This window comes from Nomascus leucogenys, chromosome 14 (genome assembly GCF_006542625.1).
Source record: "Nomascus leucogenys isolate Asia chromosome 14, Asia_NLE_v1, whole genome shotgun sequence".
NCBI lineage: Eukaryota > Metazoa > Chordata > Mammalia > Primates > Hylobatidae > Nomascus > Nomascus leucogenys.
Genome location: NC_044394.1, coordinates 11,464,842 through 11,488,976, shown reverse-complemented (window position 1 = coordinate 11,488,976; position 24,135 = coordinate 11,464,842). Strand labels below are relative to the sequence as shown.

The window sequence follows — 24,135 nt, the reverse complement described above, 5'->3', positions numbered from 1 at the left end:
GTTTTTTCATGTTGAATCAGGAATGGAGAACACTGAAAAATATGATTTTTATTTTCTCTCCTGATTTTACCATCAGGAGAAATCAGGTCTGTGTAATTTGATACACTGATTCTTTAGCAGGACAAGGTTCAGCATACGTGGCAGTTTTACTGATAGTTTGAGCCAATGAAAAAGGACTCTGCCATGGAAATGTGTTCTGTCTTTAAATTTAGTACTTGTAAGCCCTGTTTCAAGTACCATAAAGAACAAGTTGAGGCTGGGCGCGGTGGCTCATGCTTGTAATCCCAGCACTTTGGGAGGCCGAGGCGGGCGGATCACGAGGTCAGCAGATCGAGACCACGGTGAAACCCCGTCTCTACTAAAAATACAAAAAATTAGCTGGGCGTGGTGGTGGGCGCCTGTAGTCCCAGCTACTCAGAGAGGCTGAGGCAGGAGAATGGCATGAACCCAGGAGGCGGAGCTTGCAGTGAGCCGAGATTGCGCCACTGCACTCCAGCCTGGGCGACAGAGCAAGACTCCATCTCAAAAAAAAAAAAAAGAACAAGTTGAACTTTTACATGCCTTATCCTCTGGCATGCCCCAAGTTATTATCCATACTATTATGTTAACATTTTTATTGTACTAAGAGTTTATAAAGTATTTTGCAACATTTTCAGCTGATTTTGATCCTTAGAGCAACTCCATAAAGAAGGTAAACCAAGTATATCATTATAAACATTTTAGGCCAGGCGTGGTGGCTCACGCCTATAATCCCAGCACTTTGGGAGGCAGGTGGATCACCTGAGGTCAGGAATTCGAGACCAGCCTGGCCAACATGGTGAAACCCCGTCTCTACTAAAAATACAAAAATTAGCCGGGCATGGTGGCGTGCGCCTGTAGTCCTAGCAACTTGGGAGGCTGAGGCAGGAGAATAGCTTGAACCCAAGAGGTGGAAGTTGCAGTGAGCCAAGATCATGCCACTGTACCCCAGCCTGGGGGACAGAGCAAGACCCTGTCTCTGAAGAAAAGAGACAAAGGCCGGGCATGGTGGCTCACGGCTGTAATCCCAGTACTTTGAGGGGCTGAGGCAGGCAGATCACTAAGACAGGAGTTCAAGACCAGCCTGGCCAACATAGTGAAACCCCGTCTCTACTAAAAATACAAAAGTTAGCCGGGCGTGGTGGCACACACCTGTAGTCCTAGCAACTTGGGAGGCTGAGGCAGGAGAATAGCTTGAACCCAGGAGGTGGAGCTTGCAGTGAGCTGAGGTTGCACCACTGCACTCCAGCAACAGAGTAAGACTCCATCTCAAAAAAAAATAAAAATAAGTAAATAAAGATTTTAAAAACAAGAAACAGAATCAGATTGGTTAAGTGTCTGGCCGAAAGTGCAACATGAAAGGTCTCTCACCCAGGTCCTCTGACTTGAAGTCCAGTGCTCTTTCTATTATACTATAATGCTTCTCCATATTATAAGTTGAGGTTTAATAAGATCAGGCTTTGGATAAAGAAAAGGCTACAATGGGGGTTATGATAAGAACTTGGGTTCTCTGCCTGTGTATCTTCCCTTGACCCCCTTCTGTTCCCCCAAGAGGCCATGATGTGTAAGGAAAAGAGCTCAGCCCAGCTGAGCTAGGTAACCTAACTGCTTCAGCAAGAAATTGTTTTGAGAATGATGAATGCTGAAAGTGAGACTGTGAGATATTTCTTTATTTTTTTTTATTTGTTTTTAAGATTATGGCATCGTCAAAGCATTGTGGTGTCTTTTTTACTGCTGCTTGCTGTGCTTATAGCTACGTATTATGTTGAAGGAGCGCATCAACAGGTGAGAGGTCGAGCAATTCTGTTTCTAGTCTTGCACATTCTCTGATTCTCTAATCTCAGTTTCACATGGGACGAATGTGGGTTTTATAGAATTTCTACCCTCAACATTATCTCATAACTAGTATCTCAAATGTTTTACTTTTAAAGACATACACTAAAAGTATTCTTGTGATGTTTTATGGCTGCTGAGCATTTATATTTGGTGTATGTGATTCCTTTTACCTTCAAAGATTTTTTTTTTTTAAAGACAGAGTCTCGCTCTGTCACCCAGGTTGGAGCGCAGTAGTGCGATCTGAGCTCACTGCAACCTCTGCCTCCTGGGTTCGAGCAATTCTCTGCTGTAGCCTCCCAAGTAGCTGGGATTACAGGTGCCCGCCACCACGCCCAGCCAATTTTTTTTGTATTTTTGTAGAGATGGGGTTTCGCCATGTTGGCCAGGCTGGTCTCAAACTCCTGACCTCAGGTAATCTGCCTGCCTTGGCCTCCAAAAATGCTGGGATTATAGGCCAGTCTGCCTGGCCCTACCTTCAAAGATTTAAATGTAACTTTCCTGAAGGTTTTCAGTCACAGCAGCATGAATCCGTTAATCACTGCCAAAGTTTTCTTATTTTCTCTAACATACTTTTGTGACCCATCCAAATAGGTAGGCCTCTCATCCAAGGTTGATGATTACGTTTTGTTTGTATAAAAAGACAGGTTCATTTGCCTGTAGTCTACATGTACAACATTACTGATGGGAAAATAGGATGCTTTGTTAACCTCTTTTGTTAAAATAGCAAAACATTAATGTATTTTAACAGGAAATGGTTCTAGAATGGTATTTTAAAGCAGTTTACTGCCAGTCACAGAGAAGTTTTTACAGTTAGTTCTAAATGCATTTATTTTAAATATATCTAAAATTATCCTCAAAATTATCTTATTCGTAATTTGTTTTTTCCTGTGTCCTGTAAATAGTAGGATTTTAAAGGTTTAGAAACAAGGCTTTTATTAAAGCTTTAGACATAAGACCTTTATTCCAGTTAGATTAATTTTTTTGTCATCTTTGCCATTGTATATTAAAGAAATTAGGCCTCTTCAATGGGTTTTTAATCTTATTAGTTTTTTCCTATTTGAAACTTATTTTAGTTGGTTTATTTAATTTTGATGGTGGTTTATAAATACTGCATTTCTGTATAGAGAATTCACGTTTTTCACCTCATCCCTTTTTTTCAGTATGTGCAACGTATAGAGAAACAGTTTCTTTTGTATGCCTACTGGATAGGCTTAGGAATTTTGTCTTCTGTTGGGCTTGGAACAGGGCTGCACACCTTTCTGCTTTATCTGGTAAGAATAATTTTATCTTAATAAGCAAAAATGAGATTTCCTGTCTTTTTATTGGTGCTTTTACCTCAGAAGTAAAAATTCTAAGATTTGTTTTAATTACCTTTGTGTTTTGTAAGCATTCTGATCCTCCAATCAGTGCTTTAAATTTGACTTAGAGTTCCGTTTTGTTTTTCCTTTGGGGTTAGTATTTAAAAAGCAAAGAGAAAACCCCAGTTAAGCAAATAAGGTTGTTTATTTAAATTAGTTTAACATGGAAGGTTTTTCTTTTCCTTCTAGATTTAATTGCTTAAGCAATTGTTATTTTAATAAATGAAGTCCATTTAAATATACAAAATTCCATGTGAGAAATGATGTCTTCCCTTACATCCTCTAACATCATATACACACTTGGATATTTATTTTGGTATTCTTATTGAATGTAATTGATGGAGTATTAACATGTAGAACTAAATGCTTTCTTGAGCCCTTTGAACCAAAGTATAAAAAGTGCCCTTTCTGGGCTGGGTGTGGTGGCTCACGCCTGTAATCCCAGCACTTTGGGAGGCCAAGGCAGGCCGATCATGAAGTCTGGAGATCGAGACCATCCTGGCTAACATGGTGAAACCCTGTCTCCACTAAAAATACAAAAAATTAGCTGGACGTGGTGGCGGGCGCCTGTAGTCCCAGCTACTTGGGAGGCTGGAGGCAGGAGAATGGCGTGAACCCGGGAGGCGGAGCTTGCAGTGAGCGGAGATGGCGCCACTGCACTCCAGCCTGGGCGACAGAGCAAGACTCTGTCTCAAAAAAAAAAAAAAAAATGCCCCTTCTGAAAAATATTCTTTTACTAGTTGAAATAAGAGAGAATGGCCAGGCGCAGTGGCTCACACCTGTAATCCCAGCACTTTGGGAGGCCGAGGCAGGCGGATCACAAGGTCAGGAGATCGAGACCATCCTGGCTAACATGGTGAAACCCCGTCTCTACTAAATATACAAAAAAAAATTAGCCAGGCATGGTGACAGGCGCCTGTAGTCCCAGCCCCTCGGGAGGCTGAGGCAGGAGAATGGTGTGAACCTGGGAGGTGGAGCTTGCAGTGAGCCGAGATCACGCCACTGCACTCCAGCCTGGATGACAGAGCAAGACTCTGTCTGAAAAAAAGAAAAGAAAAGAAAAGAAAAAGAAATAAGAGAGAATGAAGATCAATTTTCCTTTGAACATTCACAAATATACTGGAATAATGTCAGAGCTAGAACTAGGGAGAGGTTGAGTTAGATACTGAGGGCACAAAATATAAATAGGCACTCTCAGGGTCATGCAGATACAGAATGGATGAGTAAGTGCCTCCTTAAATTTTGTGCCCCATGTGCCTTGCTTGTTCATGCTGTTCCTGTCCCTAGATGATAAATTGAAAACACTTCCATATTTGAAAGCAGTTTGATCTTCATTGGGGAAAAACAGGTGAAAGGGTGTCAAGCAGTACCCATTGCTGAATAAAATTCATCACTACAAGCACCTGCAATTTCTGTGCTATAATGAATTCATCTCTGAAGCAGCTAGGATAAGTATTAAGGAATGATTGTCTGCTTGGCTCAGAAGGGTACTGAATTAATGATCTGATGAATGCTTTGGGAATTAATCTATAATATATCATTTCTCCAAGTTTATGGGAGTTTAAAACTTGGAACTTTAGAATTATGTTCATGTTTGCCTGGTGATTTAACTCAAACAGGGACATAAATCCTAGGGGATTAACTCATATCACTGTTTTTCTAATAACTGCATTCGTAGTAGAATAACACTACATTCACTAGTAGAGGTTGAGGGAGAGAGGAAAAGAAGGAATTACAGGTTACAGGATACTTTTCTGTTCATGTTTAGACCTGTCCTCATATTCCTTGGGAAAAACAGATTAAGAAACTCATTTGCAGCATTTAATTAATTTGGAAGCCTCTGAAAAGCAACCCAGATAGCAGATTCTGCTGAATGTCAAAAGAGATTCAAATTATGGCTCATGCCTGTAATTCAAGCATTTTGAGAAGCCAAGGCGGGCTGATCACTTGAGCCTAGGAGTTCGAGTCCAGCCTGGGCAACACATCTCTACAAAAAATACAAAAATTAGTCGGGTGTGGTGGCACAGGACTGTTAGTCTCAGCTACTCAGGAGGCTGAAGCAAGAGGATGGCTTGAGCCCAGGAAATAGGGGCTGCAGTGAGCTATGATTGCACCATGCACTCCAACCTGGGTGACAAAGTGAGACCTTGTCTCAAAAAAAAATTATTTTAAATGCCCTAAAATTAAGTATATGTAAAACAGCCAGATCTGCAATTTATGAATATATAATCCTGGCTATAGTGTGGGAGATAGATTGAAGGTGGAAGAGGAGCAGTTAGGATTATCCTTATGAGAGACACAAGCTTCCCAGGAGGTAGTAGGAAGAATGGATAGCAAGGAGTATTTATAAAGAGAACTTGTAGAGAGAAGTCAAGCAAAATGAAGACAAAAGATGGTATAGATCTTTGATGTTTTAAAAGATTGCTTGGAATGGCAATAGCATTTGGGATGAAAAAGGACAAATATGAGAGAAATTTTAGAAGTACAATCAAGAGTGTGGTATGTTATTATGGAGGAAGGAGGAATGAAAGATAACTCTTGGATTTCCTTTTGTTTTGTTTTAATATATTTTATGTGTATTTAAGTTAGATAACATGATGTTATAAGATACAAATATATATAGTAAAATGGTTACTATTGTGGAAAAAATTAACATATTCTTTATCTCATGTAGTTACCCATTTTTACGTTTTTACGTTTTTACTCCCCATGGCAAGAACAGCTATAATTTACTAGTTTAGCAAAAACTCCGAATACAATACATTGTTATTAACTATAGTCCTCATAGTGTATGTAGAGTACACTGGATCTTTTGACTTGTTCTGCCTGTATATTTGCTACTTTGTATCCTTTGATCTACATCTCCTCCCATCTCTATCTCTATAAATGAGATCTTGCAACATTTTTCTGTGTAGTTACTGGTTTTTTACTGAGTGACTGGGTAGTTTTTGATGCCATTAACTGTATAGAAAACAGTTATATGTTCACTTGTTTACATTTATTGCATATTATAAGTACGTGAAAAGAGAAATTTAAAGGTATACTGTAATTATGCTGCAAGTTAAATGAGATCCTTACTTTACCCAGGTAGGTTGCTGGTGCCCGTAGTTGAATGGAAAGAGAAGGGAAATTTATAAAGGACTGAGAACGCTTACAAAACAAAACAAAACAAAAAATTATTAGAGCTGGGCACAGTGGCTTATTCCTGTGCTCTCAGTGCTTTGGGAGGCCAAGGCAGGAGGATTGCTTGAGACCCTGGGTTCAAGACCAGACCTAGCAAGACCCTGTTTCTGAAAAACACAAATAAATAAAAGATAAATAAATTAGCTGGGTGTGGTGGCATGTGCCTGTGGTCCTAGCTCCTTGGGAGGCTAAGGAGGGAGGATTGCTTGAGCCCAGAAGCTCAAGGTCACAGTGAACTGTGATTGCACCACTGTACTTTAGCCTGGGAAACAGAGCAAGACCCTGTCTCAAAAACAAATATAATAATAATAATAGGCTTTATTGTTTAGTGTAGTTTTAGGTTTACAGAAAAATTGAGCAGAAAAAACAGAGGGTTCTAATACACCAGGGGTCCCTAATCCCCAGGCCACAGACTGTTACTGGTCCCTGGCCTGTTAGGAACTGGGTCACACAGCAGTAGGTGAGCAGTGGGCTGGCAAGCAAGTGAAGCTTAGGAGCTCGAACCTTATCGTGAACTGCGCATACAAGGGATCTAGCTTGCATGCTCTTTATGAGAATCTAATGCCTGATAATCTGAGGTGGAACAGTTTCATCCCAAAACCATCCCCCACCTCAGGTCTGTGGAAAACTTGTCTTCCACGAAACTGGTTCCTGGTGCCCAAAAGGTTGGGGACCACTGCCATACACCTTTCCCCGCCACACAGTTTCCTCTACTATTAACATCTTGTATTAGTCTAATTTATTTGTTACAATTGAGGAACCAATATTGATACATTATTAACTGAAACCCATAGTTTATGGGATCTACTCTGTGTTATACAGGTCTGTGGGTTTTGACAAATGCATAAAGTCATGTATATATCTATAGTATCATACAGAATAGTTTCACTGTCTTAAAAATGCCCTGCGCTTCACCTGTTTTTTCCACTCCCCCACCTGCCCCCAAACCTTTCACAACCACTGATCTTTTCACTGTTTCTATAGTTTTGCCTTTTCCAGAAGACACTATAGTTGGAATTATAGGGTATGATCCTTTTCTGACTGACCTCTTTCACTTTACAATATACATTTAAGGTTTTTCCTTGTCTTTTTCTGGCTTGATACCTCATTTCTTTTCATCACTATTTAATAATATTCCTCTGTATGGATGTACCAACAGTTTGTGTATCCATTCACTTATTGAAGGATATCTTGTTTGTTCCCGTTTGGCAATTATTTTTAAAAAACTGCTCTCTCTCTCTCTTTATATATATATATATATATATATATATGCTCTATTTTATATATGCTATATATGTGCTGTATTTATAAATATATATAAATATATTTTCTGATAGATCATGAGTATTAATATATACTCTATTGATAGAACATGAGTGTTAATTACTAATATATAGAAAAAACTTTGCTTGTTTAAGGTTGTTTACTAACCTTATATCCTGCAACCTTGCTGTAATTGCTTAATAGCTCCAAGACTTTTTTGATGCTTCCTTATGATTTTCTACATAGATAATTATGTCATCTGTGAACAAAGACAGTCTTTCTACCTTCCCAATCTGTATACCTGTTATTTCCTTTCTTGTCTTATTGCATTGGTTAGGTTTTCAAAATAATGTTGAAGAGGAGTCATGAAGGGGCCATCCTGCCTTGTTCTCAACCTTAATGGGAAAGCTTCTAGTTTCTCACCCTTAAGTATGATGTTAGCTGTAGGTTTTTGTAGATATTATTTACCAGGTTGAGGAAGTACCCCTCTATGCCAAGTTTGCTGAGGTTTTTTTTTTTTTAATCATTTATCTGTTGGATTTTGTCCCCCAAAACCCACTGTTATAGATGATAGTGACTAGAAAGCCAATATTTGACCAGGCGAGGTGGCTCACGCCTGTAATCTCTGCACTTTGGGAGGCCGAGGCGGGTGGATCACCTGAGGTCAGGAATTTGAGACCAGCCTGGCCAACATGATGAAATCCCGTCTCTACTAAAAATACAAGAAATTAGTCAGGCGTGGTGGCAGGCGCCTGTAATCCCAGCTACTCAGGAGGCTGAGGCAGGAGAATCACTTCACCGGGAGGTGGAGGTTGCAGTGAGCCAAGATTCCACCACTGCACTCCGGCCTGGGCAACAAGAGAGAAATTCCGTCTCAAAAAAAAAAAAGCCAATATTTAAAAAAGAAATAAAGTTCAGGCATGGTGGCTCATGCCTGTAATCTCAGCACTTTGAGAGGCCAAGGCCCCTGCTTGAAACCAGGAGTTCAAGACCTGCCAGGGCAATATAATGAGACCCCATCTGTACCAGAAAAAAAAAAAAAGAAAGAAAGAGAGAGAAGGAAAGAGAGAGATGAAAGAAAGAAGAAAAGAAGGAAGGAAAGAAATTGAATATTTAGAAGCTTGGGGAGAAATCTGTTGAATATAAAAGAAATATAAAGAGAGATCTAGTATATGCCATTTCCATTTGACCAAATGACCTTTAGTTCTTAGACCTTTTTGATCCTGACTTCCATTTAGGATCCCTTGGGTTTAACAGAAAGAATGAAGAAGAAAGAGCATTTATAAAATATAATTTGCAGAGAAGCAAAAGGAAAACAAAAGATATCACTAGTCTTTATTTTTTAATTGACTGGTTGGGGTGGAAATCAGTTTGCAAGAGGTTAAGCACTACTAACAACAAAAAAGGCAAACATCATTGTCATACTCATGCTAATACTAGCTGGTCAGTTCTTTTATTTTTACTCATGTTTGGTGGCCATTTTGTGGTACCCATTCCTATGGGAAGATTTTGCATCCCTACCTTACTGAACTCCAGCCATATTATTTGCTTTGACCAATGAAATGTGAGCATAAGTGATAGCTGTTGCTTGAGATCTTTGTGTTGTTTGTTATTATGTCATAATCTAACCTATTCTGACTGATAGACAGCTAACATTTATTGAATGTTTACTAGGTGGTAGTCTCTGTGAGCATCACTTTAAATGAATTATCTCACTTAGGCCTCCCAAGAGCCAAGCTAGTCAATAACCAATAGTGTGACAAGTGTAAAAATTTTGATTAATAAGCATAAACTATTTACTTGTGAACTTTGGCAATTATAGAAAAGAGTAAAATAAGAAACTAGAAGCAAAGCAGAGTCAAAGGTTTCAAAATCTGATCTGGGTTTTTACTTAATAGAAACAATTTCAAATAATCTCTGGTTAGTTTTTTTAAGCTTATACCATTTTCTTGCTGATTAGTGGTCAACAGAATTTTATCCTTATTGGTCACCATTTCTTTTCTTCTATATGTAGGAAATGCAGTTGTGTTTAGGATGTCCTAATTACACTTACTTTCATTTTCCAGATTTAACATAATCCTCACTTAGGGAAATGTGACATTCTTGTGTTCTATTATGTGCTGATGAAACAGACACCTCTGCCATATACCCATATAACTAACCCTCAACAAAGAGAATAAATGATCATATTGGGAGAGTAGTCTGGTGAAAAATATGGGCCTCCTTTTGATAATAGTTTGTGGTGAAAAAGAAACTAATTTTAACAGAAAAAATGTAATTCATTATTTATTATGACTCTCTTTACTGGAAATTGTAGCTTAAAAGTGAAATATGAAATTTTTTTCTGAATAGGCAAAATTTCCCAACTAGGTTTTTGAAATTTGTGTTTAGAATGAATGATTCCTAGAGTGTGGAAGGTATCTTTTTTGGAAGTATCATTTAGTAAGTTATAATTGGTTGTATACTAGTCACCTAAAAGACTTACTAAATTTCCTAAAATATTAGATACCTACATGTTTGGCTTTAAAATGGAGAATTTGTCTTAAATTTATCCGTAAACAATTCCATTTATATTTTTATTTATTTATTGAGATAGCATCTCTCTCTGACACCCAGGCTGGAGTGCAGTGCTGTGATCTCAGCTCACTGCAACCACCGCCTCCCAGGTTCAAGCAAGTCTAGTGCCTCAGCTTCCCAAGTAGCTGGAATTATAGGTGTGCACCACCACACCCAGCTAATTTTTGTATTTTTAGTAGAGACAGGATTTTGCCATGTTGGCCAGGCTGGTCTTAAACTCCTGGCCTCAGGTGATCCACCCGCCTCAGCCTCCCAAAGTACTGGGATTACAGGCGTGAGCCAGCATGCCTGGCAATATTTTTAGATATAACTGAAAGGTTATAACTTGAAATTAAGATGTCTTAGAAGTCCTCATCACTTCTTTAAATGTTACAAATAAAAGTTAGTGTTTATTTGATCATTAAGTTTAATGAAAATCATCAGGGAAAAATTACTAACCATCAAGTTTTGTAAATTGATTTGAGTAAAGTATAAATCGCGTAATTTGCAGAGACCAAGTACCTAGCCCAGAGGGACAAGTTAAGATACTGTTTATGCAAGAATAGTGGTTGCTAACCAGAAAGGAGGAGATGAAGGGGAAGTAAATAAATTTTTTCCGCCCATGGCTTACGGAGAGTTGGTTGGGTTACTAGGTTACTTGCTTTGTTCTATTAATTTTAATAGTTAAAAAGTGGGTTTCAGGAGGCCTGTTAATTTCCCAAAGCACTGTGCTTGTTATGTATCATTGCAAATAAGCTTTTTTTCTAGCAAGAAAGAACCTATAGTATTCATCAGATTTTCCAAAGACTGTGAAATGTTAAGAACCATTCTTCTAGAACTTTTTTCAAAATATATCTATATTTGGCTGCCACTAGATGGCATTGCTAATACAGCCAATATACTGTATTGTATTTGCAGTTTCTAATCTGGATAAATATATGTGTGTAGAGCAACTTCACCCAAAAACCAAGCCATCAAATGGCTCTACTAAGCCAGGAGACATATTCTGTTATTTACTTGTATTCATGCCTGCCTAAAACCAGTTTACGCATGTAAGTAAAAAGGGCATTTCTTTTTTTTTTTTTTTTTTTTTTTGAGACGGAGTCTCGCTCTGCCACCCAGGCTGGAGTGCAGTGGCGCGATCTCGGCTCACTGTAAACTCCGCCTCCCGGGTTCACGCCATTCTCCTGCCTCAGCGTCTCCGAGTAGCTGGGACTACAGGCGCCCGCCACCACGCCCGGCTAATTTTTTGTATTTTTTTAGTAGAGACGGAGTTTCACCGTGGTCTCGATCTCCTGACCTCGTGATTCGCCCGCCTCGGCCTCCCAAAGTGCTGGGATTACAAGCGTGAGCCACCGCGCCCAGCCAGGCATTTCTTAATAGTTTCTTAAATTCATTCATTAATTAGTTCAGCAGTTAATAGTCTGCCTTTCTGGCCAGCTTATGCCTGTAATCCCAGCACATTGGGAGAGGGAGGCAGGGGGATCACTTGAGGCCAGGCGTTTAAGACCAGCCTGGGCAACAAAGCAAGACCCCGGTTTTTTTGGTTTTTTTTGTTCTTTCTTTCTTTTTTTTTTTTGAGATGGAGTCTCAGTCTGTCGCCCAGGCTGGAGTACAGTGGCACAATCTTGGCTCGCCACAACCTCTGCCTCCCAGGCTCAAGTGATTCTCCTGCCTCAGCTTCCCAAGTAGCTGGGATTATAGGCGTGTGCCACTACCGCCCAGCTAATTTTTGTATTTTTAGTAGAGACGGGGTTTCACCATGTTGGCCAGGGAGGTCTTGAACTCCTAACCTCAAGTGATCCACCTGCTTTGGCCTCCCAAAGTGCTAGGATTACAGACATGAGCCACAGTGCCCGGCCAAGACCCCATTTCTTTAAAAAAAAATTATTTTAATTAGCTGGGTGTGGGGGTGTACACCTATAGTCCTAGCTACTCAGGAAGTTGAGGTAGGAAGACTACTTGAGCCCAGGAGTTTAAGGCTGCAGTGAGCTATGATTGTCCCACCGCACTCCAGCCTGTGTTACAGAGCGAGACCCTGTCTCTTAAAAAGAAAGCCTTTCCATCCAGGCGCAGTGGCTCACGCCTATAATCCCAGCACTTTGGGAGGCCAAGGTGGGCGGATCACGAGGTCAGGAGATCGAGACCATCCTGGCTAACACGGTGAAACCCGGTCTCTACTAAAAATACAAAAAATTAGCTGGGTGTGGTGGCAGGTGCCTGTAGTCCCAGCTACTCAGGAGGCTGAGACAGGAGAATGGCGTGAACCCCTGAGGCAGAGCTTGCAGCGAGCCGAGATGGTGCCACTGCCCTCCAGCCTGGGCAACAGAGCGAGACTCCGTCTCAAAAAAAAAAAAAAAAGCCTTTCCTTTCATTGTGATACACATATTTAGATGCAGGACATAACTCCTATGGTATGCCCAGTGTCAGGTGTAATACCAAACATACTAACTTTAAGTCCAATCTTTTCTTTAATATTCAGGAATATGTAAGTGATTGAAACCAATTTTGTTATAAGAATAAAATCTTTCATTAAATCCTTCATTCCTATGATAGGAAATAGGGCCTCTTCAGAGTAAAACAGCTAGGTTTGAATGTCTAGTACAATATTACTAGCTGTGTGATATTTGGCAAATTTCTTAACTTTTAAACCTCAGTCATTCAACTGTAAATGGGAGTGATAATAATAGTACCCATCTCATAAGACTGTTTTGAGGATTAATGAAATTACTTGTACAATTTTCAGCTCAGTACCTAGTAAATGCAAGGTATTCAATAAATGATTGCTGCTATTATAATTAGCGATATCACTATTCTTACTCTGATTTATTTTTGAAATGTAATAATTTTCAATTTATATGCTTTAGCTAGTCTTAACAAATTATGAGGAACATTTCCCACAATTGATTTCAGTACAGTGTTATAGAATGATTGAAAACCACTGATCATTTCATTTCCAACAGTGATGACTAGGCAATTTAGACCGACTCTCCCATGAAAGTTTCTTAAAAGAGTGGATAAATTTTTTATTATTATAATTTTTTTTTTCTTGAGACAGAGTCTCGCTCTGTCACCCAGGCTGGAGTGCAGTGGTGTGGTCTCAACTCACTGCAACCTCTGCTTCCTGGGTTCAAGCGTTTCTCCTGCCTCAGCCTCCCCAGTAGCTGGGATTACAGGCACCCGCTACCACACCTGGCTATTTTTTTTTTTTTTTTTTTTTATTTTTATTAGAGACAGGGTTTCACTGTGTTGGTCAGGCTGGCCTTGAACTCCTGACCTCGTGATCCGCCTACCTCAGCCTCCCAAAGTGCTGGGATTACAGGCGTGAGCCACCATGCCCAGCCGATAAATTTTTAAATATATGTTTAAAGGTGAGTATATGTATATATGAGTATTTGTATATATGTTTAAAGAGAGTAAAAGAATTATAGGACCAAGATCTAAGTTATACAGGAAACCCAAAGAACAGAGACTGGCCAAGGATAGGCCCTGATAAACCTGCAGGCTTTGAATTTGAACTCTAAAGGGCTACACTTTAAAAGATGTGATGAACTAGATATAAATCAACTTTCACGGGTACTGAAGCTCAAGTTTAAATAATCTTTTTTTTTTTTTTTTGAGACAGAGTCTCGCTCTGTCACCCAAACTGGAGTGCAGTGGTGTGGTCTCAGCTCACTGCAACCTCCAGCTCCTGGGTTCAAGTGATTCTCATGTCTCAGCCTCCCAAGTAGGTGGGATTACACTCATGCACCACCACACCTGGCTAGTTTTTGTAGTTTTAGTAGAGACAGGGTTTCACCATGTTGGCCAGGCTGGTCTCGAATTCCTGACCTCAAGTCATCAGCCCCCCTCAGCCTCCCAAAGCGCTGCAATTACAGGCATGAGCCACCATGCCCTGCCTCAAGTTCAAATAATCTTGTTATCTTCTTAGAACTGTAAGTGGCCCAGCCTGTCTACCCACTAAAAGCAAACTTGTCTGGAGGAAAATAAAATCATCCTAGGTTTTACATCACCTCTATTTAACTTACTGTTGTATTCCAACTGTCTAGAACAGAGCCTAGTACTCAATAGGTGCTCAACAAATATATGTTGAATATATTAATGTAAAATAGAATCTTTGCAAAGCCTATGAGATAGAATAAGTCGACTTCTTTTATTGGCAAAACAGTCTGTTCCTAACATCTGAGTCTTATTTGTGACAGTTGATGAAAAATGACCTAATCTATATATAGCTTTTTCTTAATTTGCATAACAGTTTTATATTAAATATTAGTGCATCATTTTATTTCTCCAGCAAATAAAAGTGCATCTACTTCTTGCTGTGTAAACATTTTATTATGCTGTTTGCATTCAATTTACTTAAATTTAGACAAAAAATAGGCACAATGAATAATTCTTTTTTTTTTTTTGAGATGGAGTTTCGCTCTTGTTGCCCAGGCTGGAGTGCAGTGGTGCAAACTCGGCTCACTGCAACCTCTGCCTCCTGGGTTCAAGTGATTCTCCTTCCTCACACTCCCAAGTAGCTGAGATTACAGGTGTCCACCACCACACCTGGCTAATTTTTGTATTTTTAGTAGAAATGGGGTTTCCCCATGTTGGCCAGGCTGGCCTGGACCTCCTGACCTCAGGTAATGCACCTACCTCAGCCTCCCAAAGTGCTGGGATTACAGGCATGAGCCACCACGCCCAGCCCACAATGAGTGATTTTTAAAATCATTTTATTCAACATATGCTAATATGCTTATGTCTCTGGTTTATCTTTATAGTGAGGTATATTGTACTTTGAAATAAAGAATATTAAATAAATTAGAAATTAATAGCATTTGTAAACTGCATTTCCTCTGTTTTTAGTTCTTATGCAGGCATATTTTTGTTCATTTATTTGATATCTACCTTGAACAAATTTTGCCTGTCAAGTAGTGCAAGTAGTTCATTTACCTTATTTGAGTTTGTATGTAGATTGGGTGCAAAGAAGCTTCTGGGGCTGGCAGATTTTTCCAAGATAGCACCTTTTTTTTTTTTTTTTGGAGACGGAGTCTCGCTCTGTCGCCCAGGCTGGAGTGCAGTGGTGCAATCTCGGCTTACTGCAAGCTCCGCCTCCCGGGTTCATGCCATTCCCCTGCCTCAGCCTCCCGAGTAGCTGGGACTACAGGTGCCCGCCACCACGCCCGGTTAATTTTTTGTATTTTCAGTAGAGACGGTGTTTCACCGTGTTAGCCAGGATGGTCTTGATCTCCTGACCTCGTGATCAGCCAGGTAGCACCTTTTAAGCACTCTTTTATTGCATATTAATTCCCCAAAATCCATTGACAGATTTATTTTAGTCTTAGCAAGCATTCAGGTTACCTTTTAGAAGATCCAGTACATGAGCGATCAGAAATGCTTATTTATTCTCTCATGTAGTGGAAATTATATCCAGAGTAAGAATAGTAAATTAATGTTTGCATAAAGAGAACATAGCTGCTGTTGACCTCTTTGGTTCATCTCTATGCAGCCTGTTTTTGTGAGTCAAAATTTCTATCTTAATAATGGTCTAGACTGGGCGTGGTGGCTCATGCCTGTGATCCCAGCACTTTGGGAGGCTGCGGTAGGCGGATCACCTGAGGTCAGGAGTTTGAGACCAGCCTGGCCAACATGGTGAAACCCTGTCTCTACTAAAAATACAAAAATTAGCTGGGCATTGGCGGGGGGAGGGGGGACGCGTATAATCCCAACTACTCGGGAGGCTGAGGCAAGATAATTGTTTGAACGGGGGAGGCGGAGGTTGCAGTGAGCCGAGATTGCGTCATTGCACTTCAGCCTGGGCAACAAGAGCAAAACTCCATCTCAAAAAAAAAAAAAAAGAAAAGTCTAACCTAGGGCTACAGAGCATACTTTCTCTTTTTCATTTTCTTTTATCTTCATTTCTTTTTTGAGGCAGGGTTTCTCTCTGTTGCCAGGCTGGAGTACAGTGGCATGAATATGGCCCGCTGTAGCCTCAACCTCCTGGGCTCAAGAGATCCTGCCACCTCAGCCTCCCAAGTAGCTGGGACTACAGGTGTGCACCACTACACCCAGCTATTTTTTTTTTAGGGGTAGAAACGGGGTCTCTCCATGTTGCCCAGGCTGGTCTCAAACTCCTCGGCTCAAGAGATCCTCTCGCCTCAGCCTCCTAAAGTGCTGAGATTACAGGCATGAGCCACTGTATCCAGCCTCACTTTTTCTGTAAAGGGTGAGATCCGTAGCTATTTACACATTGTGGGCTATCCAGTCTCTGTGCAACTACTCAGATCTGTCATTATAATGAGAAAACAATTATAGACAGTACATAAATGAGTGAATGTGGCCGTTTTCCTGTAAAACTTTATTCATAAAAACAGGTAGTAGGCTGAATTTGGTCTGCAGTTTGTGGTTTGTTAACCCCTGCTCCAACTCACTGAATGACAGTAGTACACCGGAAGAGACATAGTGAGCCTGGGAGCCTTAATGAGAGAGCTAGCTGTCTTCTAAGGATTTTTGTATGACATCTGTGTATTTGTTTCACCCATTTGCCAAATAAGTACTATCATTTCTCTCTTCTTGATCAAGAAATAACAGGTTTCATATGATGCTTTAGAAAAGAACACAGTTGTGCATATATGAGTTGTATAAAAAAAATTAAGAGTAAAAAGAAAAAGCTTTTTATGAAGGGAAAAGCAGAAGAATGTCTTCTAAATGAGCTGTCTAATGACAGGAAGATTTGGTTCCAGTTTCATGTAACCATTAGTATGTTCAATTCCTCTTAAATACCAGATTTTACAAGATTGTAACCGTTTTGAGGAATAAATAATTTATGGATTAAGTTTAAATGTCAGGTGTAGGATGAACAGGTCTAAAGATCTAAGGTACCACAGTTGTAAAATTATAATGGATTAGGGATTTTTGTTAAGTAGATTTTTAGCTGTTCTTATTTTTAAAAAGTAGCTATGTAAGATGATAGACATGTTAATTTGCCTTACTATAGTATAACCATTTTGTTATCTGTATGTATACTATAACAACATATTGTAAGCCTCAATTATGCACAATAAAATTTATTTCTAAAAAGCTTAGGCCAGGTGCAGTGGCTCGCACCTATATTCTCAGCGCTTTGGGAGGCCAAGGCAGGAGGATCACTTGAGGCCGGGAGTTCAAGACCATACCAGCCTGGGCAACCTAGTGGGACCCCATCTCTACAAAAAAAAAAAATTTTAATTAGCCAGGTATAGTGGCATGCTCCTGTAGTCCCAGCTACTCAGGTGGAGGTTGAGGCCAAGGTTGGAGAATCGCTTGAGCCAAGGGAGGTTATGATCGGGCCACTGCGCTCTAGCCTGGGCGACAGAATGAGACTCTGTCTCAAGAAAAAAAAAAAAGTTTAGATGTTATACACAATTAGGAGAAGTGATAGGGTTATTTCAGTAGCCACCTTGTAAGTATTTCCCACTAACAGAAATATGATTTATAATTCTGTAATTAACCAGATTAACAAAAACAGGGACTTTGGTACTTGATTATGAGAAATGTATTCTGGACATGCTGCTTATATGCATGTACATTACGATTCATCAAGTTACAAGACAAAAAGATGATTAAAGAACCATTTGTAAACTGTATGTAACATTAAGGATTTATAAAGCCTGTTCTTAATAGCAATTTGGGCTACAATTTACTCTCCTATATAATGTGATGTATGTACAATTTTTGACACTAGGTGGAGCAGTTTCCTGGCAAAAGACTTCACAAAGCCCTATATCCCTTTCAGTTAAGCCCAGCTTCTAGACAAAGAACTGTAAAGAGAAGAAAAACGATCGACAATCATTTTGTAATTTAAAAACATACCCAAATATTTAGCTATAAGTAGAAGGCTGATTATATTTTACAATTTTTCTATTTGCCATATATTTATACCATTGGATTTTCTCATGTTTAAAGTGTTAGTTTTACTTTCTAGAAGCAGTTTGGAAGTAGAAAAGTTGGAAACTATTCAGTTACATTGTAGAATAGATCAGATTTTATTAGAAGCTGTAATATCAAGGTGTTATCCTTTGAATGATATCTGTGAGCCATTTGTTTCATATGACCATTTTTACAGAAAAAAAGTACTTTTTGTTATAAATTAGACACAAAGAAAGTTGTGAGATGTGTGCCCCTGTGTAAGATTCAGAGCCTGTTTCTGCTTTAAAGTTTGGGATTATTTCATTATTAAAATATGTGTTAAAAATTGTACATTTACCCTGAAGTGCAGGTCAATTGATGACTAAAAAGAAAACAAAAAAAATTATACACTTAAAAAATCTGACATCTTAATTGCTTTTTCATATTTATGACATCCTCTGTATATGGCACCCTAAGGAGGAAGTACTGTATAGTATTCTGCACTTTTTAAAAGCTGTTTTTTCCTTAGATATAGACATTTCTGATACTTTTTGACTCTTGGCTATTGCTGAAAGTAAATATTATTTGGAAAACTGCATTGATATGGGTTGAAATAAAATAGTGACATAGTTTCAGTAAGTGAAATATAGTAGTTAATACCATAAAGTGGAATCATTCTTTTTTAAAAAAATTGTTAGCCAGCTTCTTCCCTAGCAATTCAGCTTGACTTCTGACTATTGCTTTATTGCTCATTTGTCTATCCTCCTTTTAAGACAAAAAATAAATTACCAAAAGTTAAGGCTCTGGTATGACTTGATACCAGACGCTTATAACTATGGCTATAAGCATGCAGTGACTCAGTGCTGTTTCAGGAAGACCAACAGACCCTTCTTAGAAAAAAATCTATTTGCCTTTTGTTTGATGAAGGCATGAAAGCTCTTCTCCCTGTCTTTCCCTAAGGAATGACTCATATATTAACTCTGCTGAGCATCACCACATCAAAAGAAGAAACCAAGGTCTTCAGGACATCGGGCTGGGTTTTTGCCAAGGAAGAGGGGTATGCACAGACTGGGTAACTTCCTGCCCTTAAGTTTATTAATGTATGCTTAAATGAAAGCCAAGAAAATTTAGTTTAACTTAAATTTGTTGTTGAGCATACATTTTAAACAATTTATACTAGCCCCCCCTTTTTTAGCAGCCCTCTCATAAATATTCAGTTCATTTTTCTTGAATACTTAAGTCAACTGTATGAACAAAAGTTGCTTGGGTCTAGAGAACAAAGGTGAAACATGCCTTCTTTTTCTTTTTTGCTTTTTTTGTTTTAGACGGAGACTCACTCTGTCGCCCAGGCTGGAGTGCAATGGCGCAATCTTGGCTCACGGCAAACTCCATCTCCCATGTTCAAGTGATTCTCCTGCCTCAGCCTCTCGAGTAGTTGGGACTACAAGCATACGCCACCACACCCGGCTAACTTTTTGTATTTTTAGTAGAGACGGGGGTTTCACAATGTTGGCCAGGCTGGTCTCGAACTCCTGACCTCAAGTGATCCACCCGCCTCAGCCTCCCAAACTGCTGGGATTGCAAGCGTGAGCCACCACACCTGGCCAAACATGCCTTTTAATATGGATTAATTCAATATAATAAAAATAGCTTCAAAGACAGTACCTTATAACTTGGAGCATGAACTAATACTATAGAGTTCACATTTCTTTTGTTTTGGCTAGCAATTTTATATTTGCACTTTTATAGTATAATCTCATATTTCTACCCTATGACCTAGGTAACAGGCATTATTAGGCTTTTTGTTAAACAAAGGAGGAGATAGAAGTTACCAACAGTAATTTACCAACAGATTTAGAAAACTGAAATCCACATTAATGCATGCCCCGGTTACTGCTTTTTGACAGTTTGTTTCTTTGTTTTTTGTTTTGGTTTTTGTTTTTTTTTTGAGACAGGGTCTTGCTCTGTCACTCAGGCTGGAGTGCAGTGGCATGATCATAGCTCACTGCAACCTTGAACTCCTGGGCTCGAGTGGTCCTCCCATCTCAGCCTCCCAAGTAACTGGGACTACAGGCATATGCCACCACACTGGGCTAATATTTTTTCTTAGTAGAGACGGAATCTCACTGTGTTGTCGGGGCTAGTCTCGAACTCCTGGGCTCAAGTGATCCTGCTGCCTCAGCCTCTCAAAGTGTTAGGATTACAAGCATGAGGCACCATTCCCAGCCTGTACTGCATTTTGTAAAGAGAGATCAGAGGCATAACTTGGGACCTTCTTCACAAAAATAATATAAACACTGGGTAAACTTGTCAGTGCCCATTGGGAATCGATATTTTACACTCTAGCCTTCTGGAATTATTTGCTGTAGACCATAACCTTGTTTTCTGACTCTAATGAGAAAAACAATGATTAAAAAAATTCTGAAGAGAATTCCTGTGTTTGCAAAAGGGTTTCTGAAGTCCCCTGAAAGAAAACAAAGGTTTTGCAAGTCATACAAACAACCATTTGTCATCTTTTTTTGTTTATTTATCACCCAGATATTCCTAATGAATCACATTCCAGACTAACCACTGACTGCTTTTGTTCCTTAGTGAAGAGTGTGGCAAATAAATGTTTTCCCAGTGAATCAGCACAGGATTCTTGATTTTATTACCTTTGCCCTAAACTATCCAGACAAAACTAATTGGAAATTTTGCCTTTGGGATCTCACTTGACTTCTGTGTATAGATGATGGATTAGGCTATGAATTGACATTACAGATGTTGTCCAAACAACTCCAGTCTTTAGGAATGTTTTATCAGTTCTGAGGGAGCCGTCTAGAGTGGAAGAATGTCTGTCTGTCTGTTTTGTCTGCTTGCCTTCCTTAAAAATACTCATACACACGCAACACACATTCTGCACTCTTAATGTGATGTTGTATTCTTCATCTTGGTTGATAAATATACTTGCCTAAATTAGGCTAATAATTGATATGAACGTTTTAGGTCTTTCGTTTTTAAAAGATATCTCTGTAAGAAAGGACCCTAAAGTAAACCCAACAGTATTCTGTCTCTGGTCTTTTGGATGGTATACTGTTTTTCTTGATGAAACATAGACATGAGTATAACCTTTTCAATCCTTTAAATGCTACAAAGTGTGTGAAGAAGGTACAATTATAGTAAAGCATGAGCTGCTATAGTGTAAATCCAAAGAACTTGAAAAGTTCAAAATCCAGAAAATGTTTTACTTAAAATTAAGCAGCAGTGTACATACTAGTTTATCATTTTACTAGTATGATTTTTTCACAAATTCAAGTATGAATATATTCACCCTTTTCTTACTATGACCCTAATTAGTGTTTGTGGCACAAGGATTTCTTTCTCTGGGCTTAACATAGATACTATATTATTATCAGAAAACTACTTAAAACTCTTCACTACCAGATTAGGATGGAGATAGATTAGACGATAGATAGATGATAGATAGATAGATAGATAGATAGATAGATAGATAGATGTGGTTTTGTATAATTTTACCCTTCTAGGACAATTTTTTTTGAATTCTAAGTTTCTCTTAATTAGAAGAACTAGTAGTGTATTATTATTCTTGAAGCTAGAGTAAAAATTGGTTACATAGAATTATCTCAGTTCGGTTTTTTTCTAATCACTAAAACTTTTCTAATCACTAAAACTCATGAAAGAATGTAAATCATGGAAATGTAACTTTTTAAACTTATGTAAAAAGAGTTTTTAAAAGATAAAATATCTTTTTCCACAGACAAATACCTATGTCTGCTCTTACTAGAAATCTTAACCTTTCATCTGAGTATGGTTTGCTCTCACCCAGACATACTCTTGCCTGGCCAAGCACTACATCTTTTATCCTGGACAAGGCAAAATTATTCCATTACCAATCTTTGGAAAATATAATGTAATACAGCTCATGAGACTAGATATATGGAACTCTGAAATGAAGCAAATCCAGATGTCCAATATGTTGCAAATAACCAAGCTATCTTGTTGATTTGACTTCATCTAGAATAACTATACTGAGTTACCAAAAATAAAACAGACCTTTATTCACCACTTTTCTTTTCTTTTTTTTTTTTAAGACAGGGTCTCACTCTGTTGCCCAGGCTGGAGTGCAGTGGCGCGATCTCAGCTTACAGCAACCTTGACCTCCCAGGCTCAAGCAATCTTCCCACTTCACTGGGACTACAGGTGCACACCACCACACTTAGCTAATTTTTTTGTTTTGTTTTGTTTTGTTTTTTGTTTTGAGAGAGAGGGTCTCGCCATGTTACCCAGGCTCGTCTCAAAACTCCTGGGCTCCAGTGAGTCTCCCGCCTCAGTCTCCCAAAGTGCTGAGAATACAGACGTGAGCCACCCTTCCTGGCCTATTTGCCACTTTAAGATGTACTCCCTGTATTGATCTTTACCTTGCCACATGTCACATCCTTTTAAATGTGTTCAGACTCATTTTATAGCACAGCATATAGTCTGTCTTGGCAAATATTCCATGTGTACTTGAAAATAATATGTATTTGGCTCTTGCTGGGTGGTATTTTCTATGTTATTCAAATCTTCTGTGTCCATACAGTTATCAGTGTAGTTGTTCTATCAATTAATGAAATATAGATGTTGAAGTTTTCAACTATGTATGTGCCAGGCATGGTGGCTCACCTCTAATCCCAGTGCTTTGGGAGGCCAAGGCAGGAGGATCCCTTGAACTGAGTTTGAGACCAGCCTGGACAACATAGGCAGATCCTGTCTCTACAAAAAATAGAAAAATTAGGTGGGGCCAGGTGTGGTGGCTCACACCAGTAATCCCAGCACTTTGGGAGGCCTTGGTGGGAGAATCTCTTGAGCCCAGGAGTTTGAGACTAGCCTGGGCAACACAGGGAGACCCATCTCTAAAAATAACGAAAAAAAATTATCTAGGCCAGGTACGCTGGCTCATACCTGTAATGCCAGCACTTTGGGAGGCATTGGTAGGAGGATCCTCTGAGCCTAGGAGTTTAAGCAACATAAGGAGACCTGTCTACAAATAATGAAAAAAAATTAGCTGGGCTGGGCACTCTGGCTTACACCTGTAATCCCAGCACTTTGAGAGACTGAGGCGGGTAGATCACTTGAGCCCAAGAGTTAGAGACCAGCCTGGGCAACAGGCAAAACCCCATCTCTACAAAGAATTAGCCAGGCGTGGTGGTGTACACCTGTAGTCCCAGCTAGCCAGGAGGCTGAGGGGGGAAGATCACCGGAACTCGAGAGGTTGAGGCTGCAGTGAGCCAAGATCTTGCCACTGCACCCCAGTTTGGGTGATGGAATGAGAGACCCTGTCTCAACAACAACAACAACAAAATTAGTTGGGTGTGGTGTCTTGCACCTGCAGTCCCAGTTGGGTGGATCACCTGAGGTCAGGAGTTCAAAACCAGCCTGACCAACATGGTGAAATCCCATCTCTACCAAAAATACAAAAATTAGCTGGGTGTGGTGGCGGGTGCCTGTAACCCCAGGTACTTGGGAGGCTGAGGCAGGAGAATCGCTTGAACCCCAGAGGCGAAGGTTGCAGTGAGCCAAAATCGTGCCATTGCACTCCAGCCTGGGCAACAGAGTGAGACTCCGTCTCAAAAAAGATAAAATAAAATAAAGAAATTTCCAGCTATAATTGGGGATTTGTTCATTTCTCTGTTCTGTTTTTGTTTTGTGTATTTTAACACTCTGTTATTGGGTGTATACACGTTTAGAATTGGTCTGACTTCCTGAGAATTAGACCTTTTATCATTTGTTCCTATGAATCTGTTAATATTCTCTGTCCTTAAATCTACTTTGTCTAATATCAATTTAGCTACTTTATCTTTTTTATGGATTTTTTAAATGGTTTTTCTTTTCCCATCTCTTTACTCTTTCTTTTCTGGGTTCTTAATATTTAAAGTGGGTTTCTTATAGACAGCATGTACTAATCCAGTCTGACAGTGTCTGCCTGAATTCATATGTTTGGTCCATTTGCAGTTAATGTAGTTATCAATATGATTGGGTTTAAGTCTACCCTCAAACTGTTTGTCATATC

The 24,135-nt window shown here is 39.4% G+C and overlaps 1 protein-coding gene across 3 annotated transcripts in view; it reads left to right on the top strand.

The window, feature by feature from the left end:
• Nucleotides 1–24,135, top strand: part of VMP1 (vacuole membrane protein 1) — a 133,796-nt gene that overhangs the window by 28,279 nt on the left and 81,382 nt on the right. For all 3 annotated transcript variants that reach the window (XM_030828386.1, XM_003278486.4, XM_003278485.4), the window contains exons 4-5: nt 1,713–1,803; nt 3,015–3,125. In XM_030828386.1, coding sequence (XP_030684246.1) covers nt 1,713–1,803; nt 3,015–3,125 — 202 coding nt within the window. The remainder of the gene's footprint in view (nt 1–1,712; nt 1,804–3,014; nt 3,126–24,135) is intronic.